This window comes from Notolepis coatsorum (genome assembly GCF_963971535.1).
Source record: "Notolepis coatsorum genome assembly, chromosome: 5".
Lineage (NCBI taxonomy): Eukaryota > Metazoa > Chordata > Actinopteri > Aulopiformes > Paralepididae > Notolepis > Notolepis coatsorum.
The window spans coordinates 120,111,899-120,123,451 of NC_140169.1; the positions used below are offsets into that span (position 1 = coordinate 120,111,899).

General features: G+C 42.1%; 1 protein-coding gene across 1 annotated transcript; it reads left to right on the forward strand.

Moving 5' to 3' along the window:
- Positions 1-688: 688 nt before the first annotated feature.
- Positions 689-11,015, forward strand: LOC311228912 (proteasome subunit alpha type-6). The gene is made up of 7 exons (XM_084314871.1): positions 689-864; positions 1,358-1,452; positions 8,522-8,603; positions 8,912-9,067; positions 9,304-9,482; positions 10,324-10,418; positions 10,795-11,015. Exons 1-7 carry the CDS (start codon positions 789-791, stop codon positions 10,850-10,852), a joined length of 741 nt encoding a protein of 246 aa, XP_084170997.1. The 5' UTR covers positions 689-788; the 3' UTR covers positions 10,853-11,015.
- The last annotated feature ends 538 nt before the right edge of the window (positions 11,016-11,553 follow it).

Here is an 11,553-nt window from a genome sequence, read left to right on the forward strand (position 1 = left end):
GGAAGCTCAACAAATCATGTTAAACCCAGATTCGGCTCAAACAAGGGACTAAATACGTTTCGCAATTATGCCACATCAATGTGGAACGCCCTACCCAAAGCTGTAAATGAATGTGAATCCCTACCCACATTCAAAACCGCTCTTAAAGAGCACCTACGGGAGGCTGCAATTCGAAACTGGCCACCGTAAATGCCCAAAACCCCCACCACCTCCTAATAGACAGTCTCCTCCCCACCGCATATATTCCCTCCCCACCGTATGTATATCTCTCTCCCACCCACCCACCCCCTCCTAATGTACAGTCCCCTCCCCATTATGTATATACTCAGTCAGGATCTAGGGGTAACAGTACTATATATTTGAATACCGTTTATGTCACAAATGTATCAGTACTAAATACCTATATCTGTCCCTATGCCATAAATGTCATGTATGTTGTGTATGTCATAAATGTCTATATGAATTGAAAATGGGGGACCCTGATGGAAACAAGACAAACGTCTTTCTCAGGTCTGCATCCCCTTAACAATTGTGTGTATTGAGCCGTACTGTATTGTACCCATACTGCAATCTGTTAAATAAAGTTTTCATTCATTCATTCATTCATTCTAGCCCAGACCAGACGCGACACATAATCTCACGATATAAAGCTGGGAACGAGGTTACTTAGACACCGGATGAAGTTGTGATACCAGCCGTTCAACTTCCGGGTCATATTATTCTGCATGAATCGAAATCTGTTTGCAAAATAATTCGGACGAGCTTCTCAGCTAACATCGTTTTGTAAAATGTCCCGTGGCACTAGTGCAGGGTTTGATCGTCATATCACTATCTTCTCTCCAGAAGGAAGACTTTATCAAGTTGGTGAGTATGAGGTTCTTAGTCAGACAATAACCGGCAACCGGCTCGTAAGCTAATAGCTTGCTAAATGCTCTGTCATGGTCCTTTAGCTTGTGTCTGCTAGCTAACGCACACCATAAGGTGTGTACTACAGTAACAAGTGCACTTCTTCTTGACAACATGGAACCCCGTTGTAACTGATGCTGTGTTATGATTTTGCTTTGTTGAAGCCAGATATACAGCCTAGTTTAAGAGTGTAGTCAGCTAACTAACGTTACCTGGAAGGATCGCTAGTTAACATAGTTAGCATTGATATGCAAGCTGATTCATTGCCGTCTTAAATAACATAATAATATTTTATTACTGTTTGTGTGATAATAGCTGCACATTATGATAATTATGGACAGATGTGACTCAATGCTATTCCCTGACATACGGGACTGTTTATGGTACTAGTTGTCAATGTTATGTATGAAAGTGTACGTCAACATAAACCTGTGTCTGTTTCTGTTGACAGAATATGCCTTCAAGGCTATAAACCAAGGTGGACTCACATCAGTAGCAGTCAGAGGGAAAGACTGTGCAATTGTTGTCACACAGAGAAAAGTACCAGTAAGTTGGATATGCTATTTTCGAACGAACAAATGTTGTATGTGGTTCTCGAGTTTGGGTATTTTACTAGCTGTGTAAACAAAACTCTGATACAGGGACTATACATATACATACTATACAAGTTTCTTTATTAGTTGTCATACAAAAATACAGAATACTTTTATATGCTTTTTTCCTGTTCTGCTCCTGAGTGTGCTAGATAAAAAATAAAATAGATAAGTAAAAAATAGAAGTCAAAAGTATGTAACAAGTGTAAACAAGTGTTCAATATACATATAATATATACAATACAGAGTAGAAACAAAATTGTAACTGACAATATAAAGTACAATGCAGAAATGGGATGAGGTACAAGTTAACTTAGGGTAAGGTGCAATGAGGTATGAGTTGTAGTGCAAACCTCTTTACCAATAATATAAATTTAAAGTGGGTGCTACAGTGAGTTGTTTATTTAAAGTGAGTGAGTGTGTGCGTGTGGATGTGTGTGCTGTGAGTGTATTTGATGGTTTGTTTGTTACATAGTGTTATTGTCATTGAGCATCCTGATGGCCTGGGGATAGAAGCTCTGGTAGAAGACTGGTAGGGATAGAAGACTGATAGTGACCTGCCTGAGGGCACTTGATCTATCCTCCATTTTCCCAAAATAGTCAACTTTCACCAACTCTGCATTATGGATTAGGGAAAGGAAGCTTTGTCTGTGGTGAGTTTTTGGAGAAGATTGGAATCTATTAAGTGCCCTGAGGCTGGTCACTAGTACTACCGATGTTAAAAGTATTCTCCGTCACAACTCTGTATACAGTTCATGATATACTCAAGGTGTTGGCACAGCCTGAGGAAAGAGCACTGTGACTAAAACGTGTTGCATGAACGGGGCTCTACAGTGCGACCATTTTACTCTCATTTGCCCCTAAGAATATGTCTGTGTGCGAACCGGAAAAACCAATTACTCGCACAGTGTGCGAGTGAAGATTACAACCTCAGTCGTGCTTTTTTCTCTCCGCTGCTAATCGTTCAAAAAAACTTCCGGAAAGTCATTCCATTGCCCTACGCGATACTTTTCAGAGACAAGTAACATCAAGTTTATGTAACTTATTCTAGTCTTACCAATAGCAATAGATTTTAGCACCTAGATTTATCGATAGCAATAGTAATATAACGCCAATGCACCTAAACGAATGCCTTGCTTTGTTAATCATAACGTTGATGCAGTAGCGTATGTCGTTGTGTTGGCTGTAACGGACATGAGAATAACATAACACTGTGTACACATTAAAATTGCGATAATCAATTCTAACATTTTCAAATCGATGCAGTTGAATTTTCCCCTTAGGATCGATGCATTGTTACACCCCTACATCAAAGTCACTGGCCCACTGTGCGTGTGTGTGCTAACTTGGCTAGCGTTATCAACAGCAGAGGTGGGTGCAAGCGGTGTGACGTAATTGGCAGAATCGACTGTCAATCAATGGTCTACCTGACACGCAAACTCATAAACAATGTTTCTGTACTGGAGCCTCTGGAGGTGTACAGTATTTCAATAGGCAACCCTGAAAGGATTATTTTTCTAGAAGAGCAACACTAGCCAAAACATAGGCATTGTATGCATAAAAGGGGCTAAAGTTAAGTGACTATTACTTTTGTAGCAGTACAATGTCACTGCCTTTTCTATTAGGCCTAGTTGTTTGCTACAACTTTGCCACAGTAGGCATTAATCACTTAATAGTTAAAATGTCTGTGTCCCATTCCCGTTTGCACACACAGATACACACACACGCACACAGTGGGCCAGTGACTTTGGTGGTATGTGCTATTGCACACATGTGTGTCCCGTTCCCGTTTGCACATGCACGCACAGTACAAATATACATTTATTAAAAAGAAACTGTTACTCAGGGCTGTACGTTAACTTTTTTTGCACATAGCACTGGTGCTACAGAGGTTGATAGTTTTGTAGCACAGGCCAAAATCTTGTAGCACGAGTATAAAACGTCTCTAAAATCTCTAAAAACAACCACAAGTAGTGCAGTTCATTACTTAAATAGGTATGTGACTGGCAAGGGACATGAATCTTGCATACAGGGCACACAAAATCCAAACTTTAACAAGAAATGCTTTTAGACAAATTCTTTCTTTATTTGCCCATAATGTAAAACAAAAAGAACAAGGACATAACCATATAACCGATATGAAGCAGTCCGAGACCAGGCAGCGCTGGTGTGGACTCAGATTACAGGGAAAACTAGAAACCAACCTAGAAACACCTAGAAACCAACATAACAAATAGATATAATGCATACAAACACCTGTACATATTTGTGGAACCAAATAAATAAATGTATTATTATTATTCGTGTGTGTGTGTGTGCACTGCACACGTGTCACAGTTCCAGCATCATGTCTGCTGGCCACTTTTTCAGATCCACACACACACACACACACACACTATTGCATTAATCAGAACTAAGTACAAGGAACTCTGCATGAATGAAAAGGGCTTTATAAATAAAATGAATTATTATTATTATTATTACCTTATTTGCATATTGTCTCGTTATTAGATAGATAGATTGATTGATAGATAGATAATTAATACTTTATTGATCCCGGAGGGGAATTTAAGTAGCCATACGATGGAGTTCTTTTTACAGAGTAAAATTAGCGGCTTAAATTTAGTGAACAGCATTTATTCCTTGGCGATGCAATATGCCACATTCATCTTAAACTTTACCTCACGGAGATCAGCATCATCCGCTCTGGTCGTCTGTTTACTCAGCGAGTGCAAGAGGGTGCCGGCCCGCTCAGGGGTTTGTTTAGCGTTGAAGGCATCCCGGGCAAGAATGTGTCGATGGGACGTATTGTGTTTATTAATGTTATCCATTTTTAGGATATTGTTACCCGCGACATAGGGATTCTCTGATCGGATCTTTTCCGGAGTCTCCCGGCACCAGTGACAGAATAATAATAGCTGTGCTTCCTCATTAAAAAATATCCACGGAAAATCATTTTCCCACTCTGCGTTATATCTGTACATCTTGTTAATCTTCTCCTTTTGTCTCGTTTCTATTAACGGTGGTCCCTCTCAGGCTCGTTTGGGGTTTTGATCTTGTACTTCTTTTGTTGGATTTAATACCTTAAAAAAGCGCTTCATCTTGTCGAAGTCACCCAGTCAGTGTACATTGAGCTCGCAACTTAGTCGCAGGGATATTGTTCGCTAGGGATTATGGGATTTGGTGTTTGATTATGGACTCTACGCGAGACGGGACATTGTTTTTAATCGCACGAGACTACAAGTACCAAGTGGATAGCGTGGCGCTGTGGTCCATTCAATTTACCGTCACACTTTCTTTTTTTTTGCTTGCGCCACGGGCCATCGCACCAGTGCTACTAAAGTCAATTCATTCATCGCACAGACTGACGTCAGTGTCGCACGTGCAACATATATGTTGCACTGTACAGGCCTGCTGTTACTTGAAATATTTTCACTGTGCTCCTACATATTTTTAACACTTAGAGTGCCGGAGGTCGGGTGCCCCAGAACCCTGTTGCGTGCCAACGCCCACTTCAATGATAGAGCTCTCATATTTGCGAACGCATAAACTACATCGCATAAACTACATCTTAAATTATCGCTATGTGTATAATATGGCTGTCGCTTATCAATGACTTGTTTGCCGTCAACATTGTCGAAACGGAATGTTTTTTAATCTGTTCATTTCCGTTTTATACCATTTTGAAAAACTCGTTTTTTGAAAGTTTCAGGAAAATATAAAGATTCTGTGATAATCGCCCTTAACACTTTGGGTGCCATGGGTTAAATTCATGATATACCATAGATTGCCAGCTCTATTTGTCTATGGAGAAGTACCCCTTCTTTGCATGGCTATAACTTTTTAAATTCTATTGCTACATTGCCATTATTAGGGCCCATTCAAAGTCCTATATGTATTGTTCATTGTGTAGCAACGTTAAACTTTTTCATTCACATATTCATACTAAAGTATGGTCTAATGTATAAGTATGTTTTCATCTCTTTCTGCAGCTTTCTCCAGAACATGATATATAGCCCCAAATGCATTATATTGATGATGCAATACAGTTTTATGGCAATCGGCGCGATATAAAAAATTCCAACTAGACGTACTTCTAGAAGTTACTACACGTCATCTGATGTTGACCGGATGGGCTAGGGGGCGTTTATAATTCCGTGGGCAGCGTTATACCAATCATCTAATGTGGGTCAAATGTTGATCATAGCAGTTAGTATCGAAGACGGTAATTTTACACGCTAAAACTCACCCCAATCTCCTCGCGCCGTTGGGCGATCAGCGTAGAGTAGAAATTTTACCATTATGGGATGTCGATTTACCCGGTCCATTTCCAGGTTGTATAATGGTATATACGTCCAAATCATGTTGTTTATCGAGTTATTGGCAATGGATCGCTATATATTGTGACGAGCCAGAGTGCCGGGAGCCAAACCGAGTGCCCGGAAGTAATATGGCCGACCAGCACAACCTCCACAGCACTTCCTGTTTGGCGATTGCGCCGATCGGCCACCAGATGGCGCTCCTGAACCTCCAGAGAGCTCAGTGGGTCCTCCTGGTGGATCTCAGGCCAGCGGAGGGGAAATATGAATCCGATCACAGATTTTTGAAATATTGATATTAAAGACGCTGTAAAGCGTCCTTCGGCAACTTGAGCATGGCCGGGAATGACGCTGGAAAGCGTTTTCCGGCACCCAAAGTGTTAACTGGAATATTCTGGAATATTGTTTACATCAGGTCCCCCTTCATAATGAATTGTAAGTGTAACTGAGGGGTACAATTCCCTGACTGTATTACTAGATATGATACTTACTACCACTACCTTTGTACTTAATATTCGGCCACCCAGTACACGGCATAAATATATTATGATGAACACTGTCACGTAGATGAAACGGATCCAACACAAATGTACGAATTAGAAATAGGTCTTTATTTCTACACAGCGATGGTGTGTAGAGCAAGCACTTAATCAAATCAATCACATTTATGAATGGGAATTAGTATGCACTTTTATGGCAAGAGTATTCGTCGGTATATCAATAGAGAATGTCCAATCTCTGAAGGCGCAGGTGGTACATATACGACCTGGAATAGTTTAAGGAATAACAGCAATGATACTTTAATGATTATATACTGGATACACTAGAGGGGGTTAATCCGGTCGCTTGTAAGCCGACAGGAGTAGGAAGGGGGGGGGGTAGAATCCGGCTGCCTCATCCGGCCAAGGGTATCCCAGGTGAACCCACTGTAGTGCCGTTCAATGCGCCGGCGATCCTTGGACCACAGATGAAAGCAGGTGGACTCTTTGTGGGCCGGCGTCCTCCGGTCCACGGAGGAGAGACGTGAAGCGACCTCGTCTTGCAGAGCGTCTCCTCACCTTGCGTCCTCTCCAGGGGGGGGGGTTCCAACACACGGCAGTGTCGGGGGTCTTTATCCATGGAATAATCAACGTATACAAAGCATAATCCGTGCCTGGGAAGGCGGGCTGTCGTCGGTAGAATAATCCGGTATACAGGTCCACTCGCTCGTCGGCTCTGGGGCTCCTCGGGTGCAGCTTCACGTGGGGTCAACCACCCTGGATAAGCAGCCAGTTCTCTGCCCGAAACGATGTGGTACTGACTACGGTAGTATTCTCACCGTACGAAGCACTATATATTAACAGACTATTATTAGCTTAATAGACTACGTCCAACTCGACGATATAGTGCCAAATATGACTATTCAAATATTAATATACACGATGTCTCAATACCGATAGTAAGCCGAACTTGGCCTTACTCCCACACGTGGCGTCGCGGGGAGGCTTTACGTCTGTGACTCTATTGGAGGGTAAGAAACTGGACTGAAAAGAAAGTCCTACTTTAGTAGCGCAGTATATATACGCACTATGAACAAATAGTCCCATTAGTGGTGCGGTAGCCAGATTCCTACGCGGAACTAGGACTTGTTCGTACATGTTGAGCGGTACGTTTGAACTGGGTCTGAGGGGCATGGCAGCCTGGCACCAAGGTCTCGACCAATAGTAGAATGGAGACTATTATGGGATGTTCAGTAGGCTAGAATGGATATTCAATGCATATTGTACAAGGAATATACAAGGGATATCAGGGAATATTAGAGAATATACAAATACAATTAAATATATATATATAAATAAATATATATATTCGGTTTAATCTGGCCCTTCACAACAGTAAGTAAGGGTGCAATTAGCACCGTGCAATCCATTCTTTGTGGATCCCGCCCCTAGAGTCGGCCTATTTATGAATAGTTTTCAAATAAACGCTAGATTATCGATAGTATATGTGTACTTATGCACGCTATAGAAGCGGGCTGAAAAATCGAGTATCCATTTCCTGATCAGCACACACACACATAGGGCACACGTTGATATCTCTGTGAAAAAAGCTCTGATTATCCTAAGACTGGTAAAATAGATTCCTTACCTCAGATCAGATGTTCTCCAAAAAGATTATTCCAATTCCTGATCGCCATTCCAAATATCGATCGTGTTTATTGATCCAACGCTGGGTGGTCGAAACACCGATTCCACGCTGTTCTGAGGCTCCACAATGAATCCGGTCGTCTCGGGTGACTTGCCTGAGAAGTAAAATGTGGAAGCAGGATTTTCCCATGAGTTTCATTCAGTCTAATCCAAAGGGGTGCAGTACCACAGGGAGAGACGATAGGGGGCGGTATTTTTCCAATGGAGCTCAGAGAGAGTTTGCAGTGGTAACGTGAGGCTAGATTGATGAAATATGAATGGAAATCGCTAATAAAAAAAACGAGATCTCTCGTCGTTGGCACTCAACGGTCGGCATGAACAAACGAGAAATCTCGTTGTTGGCACTCAAAAGTGTTAAAGGAATCCAATGGAGTTTTTGACCACTAGTTGAGGAAATGTGTGCCATAGTGCACAGTAGGATAATTGGGGTCCCAGAAAATTGTGTCATGTTTTCTTCGTCCATGACACGCATGATGACGCACAAGCACAAATAAATATCCCTCTTGTCTGTTTATAGGACAAGCTCCTGGATGCCGCCACAGTCACCCACCTGTTCAGAATAACCGACAGCATTGGATGTGTGATGTCTGGGATGACAGGTAGGCTGCCTGATGACTGTCTGGGTGGGGCTACCAGCATAACTGGGTGGGGGCCGGGGTGTTAGCCAGCTACCAACCACCTAAATGCTGGTAAACACCGGGTGTGACTAGTGTGTGTTTTTATTTTTTTTGATCTTATAGTAACATTGAAAATTCTATTCTGTTTACCCAAAATTGCTGCCTGGGGAGCCATGTTAGTTTCCCACCCTGGCTGTGGGTCCCAAGTTGCACTTGTGAAATCAGTTCAAGTCATCTCATCTTCTTCGCTCCCACCCTGTCCTACCCCCGCGTTGTGGCGTCTCCCACAGCCGACAGCAGGTCTCAGGTGCAGCGAGCCCGCTACGAGGCAGCCAACTGGAAGTACAAGTACGGCTATGAGATCCCAGTGGACATGCTGTGCAAGAGGATGGCGGACATCTCCCAGGTCTACACGCAGAACGCTGAGATGAGACCCCTAGGCTGCTGTGAGTAAATGCTCTTCATTTCTCATTTACAATAACGACCATGGGCCACATGGTATAGAGATACTGCTATATATTTTATTGAACAATTTGGTGGGAAAAAATATTTATCGGAATTGTTATTCAATATAGAAAACTTTTCAGGGTTTAAAATGCGTCTGAAGGAGATCTTTTGATAAACAATTCTGGACTGTGGTTTTAACATCTCCTGTCTCTCTCTTTTCTCTCGTGTTCTCCAGGCATGATATTGATTGGCATTGACGAGGAGTTGGGCCCCCAGGTGTACAAGTGTGACCCAGCAGGCTACTACTGCGGCTTCAAGGCCACCGCTGCCGGAGTCAAGCAGACCGAAGCCACCAGCTTCCTGGAGAAGAAAGTGAAAAAGAAGCTGGACTGGACCTTTGAACAAACCATTGAGGTATTTATGTAATATGTATATATATATACCGTTTCAAATGTTTGTCTTTCTTGAGCAACAACAGCTGACGATCAGCTGATGTAACGCTAAACTTGAGTCCTGACTTTCAGTATAATAACAACAGTTTACAAATTTTTTTTTAGAAAATGTCTTCTCAGGGAGGGGTTGTTCGCTCCGAACACATACAAACTTACTGTCCGAAATCAAAATCTGTTTTTCTGAAGAAACAACCCAGCACAATGTGCGGATTGCAGTCAACATTTTATAACTGGACACGGCCAGCAAACTCCTGTAGCACACATTTCATCCATCCTCTTGCCCCCATCGCACCAGATGTTTCTGGTACGAAACGTGTACATGATATGCTGTCATTGGTTTGAAACATTAACACAGTCTATATAACCTAGATGTACATAGTATACGTTAATCATATGAGAAGGAACAAGGCCATTTAAATGTATCTTTCCACATATCCCTCCTAGATACACATACAGTACAAACACTTAGGTCCATGCATATATACATACATTTCTTCAGCCAGGCCGGAGGGTAGGGTCATCTGCAGTGCCTTGTTCAGGGCCACTTGGGCAGAGATGGTGGGAATTATGGATGTAATAACAGTCGCCCTTCAGTTGCCAGCTCACAGCAGGAACACACCCTCCCCGCCTGTGTCTGGGATTGAACCAGCAACCTTACTGGTCGGCTTTTTTGCGTCCAGGCCATCCTGCCTCCCCCACCTAGGTAGTTGGGTTGTGCTGAAACAGGTTCCTGTAGGTGTATAAGGCATGAAACACCTTGTGGTTCATTTGTTTTTGTTTCTCCCCCCTCCCCTCCATCTCAGACGGCAATCTCCTGCCTGTCAACAGTCCTGTCTATTGATTTCAAGCCCTCAGAGCTGGAGGTTGGAGTCATCACAGTGCAGGAGCCCAAGTTCAGGTAAAACTTATGAAAATAACCCATATATTTCCATTTTATTCTCGTTAATTCCCATGGAAAGTTTCCACCTTTTTGAATATTCCCGATTAGTGCCAATCTCCTGTTAGCATTTGTTGTCAATGGGGAATGGAACGGTTTCTCTCAACATCTTTTAATGTTTTACCGTTGCTCCATTCTTCAAAATTGTAGATTAACATCTCAAATTGTGGAGGAAATGAGCATCACTTTCATTCAAATATAAATGTGCATGTAAATAATCACATGGGACATTTTACTGGCACAATAGTGCATACGTAGACATGTGATGGTAGTAATCTGATCACACTGTGACAGCCATTTATGATAAGAGAATCCTCATCCATCTTCACACCTGCAGGATTCTGACTGAGACTGAAGTCGACGTCCACCTGGTGTCTTTATCAGAGAGGGACTGAACCAGCAGAGACTGGCCGGAGACCTGACCTGCATCACTTCAAGTCAGAGGATGATCATGGGATATGTAGTTCCCCCATGAAGAACGGCTTTATCCTTGTTTGCTGTACATTTACCCCCCATGTTTCCTTAAAAAAATAATAAAATCTTTTGGAATAAAGTAAATGTCGATGCTTCATGCTTGATACTGTTTAGGTTTGTATGAAAATCGAGGCTACATGCATCAGGGTTTTTGCTTTGCTTAAAGTGCATAGATCTGTATCTATACATGTTCGGAAAACTGAAAGTTTCATCTCTGGAATTAATGAATATTTAACATTTCTTAGATTTCGCCTTGTGATCTACGCTCTCCCGAATGATCATAATTGTTTGTAATGAGGCATCTATCAGATTAAACTGACAAGTAGGGCAACATTTTCACAAGCTGTACAGTAGAATTATCTACAGTTCTACACCAATAGTTTCCTGTTGTGGTTCTGAATGCACCTAATCACATGACATGCCAGGGCATTGTGGTAGGGTGCTTTTACTACACACTCAGTTCGGTTTGTTCTCCCCTGCATTTTCTCACCCTTTCAACACATTTTCCGTGAATCGTGTCAGAAATAGATTACATCAAATTGCCGGAAATCACAAAAAATACAAGTGGTTTCTCTGAATATGAAAGGATGTTGATGTTGGTATGGTGTACATATAAAAGTCA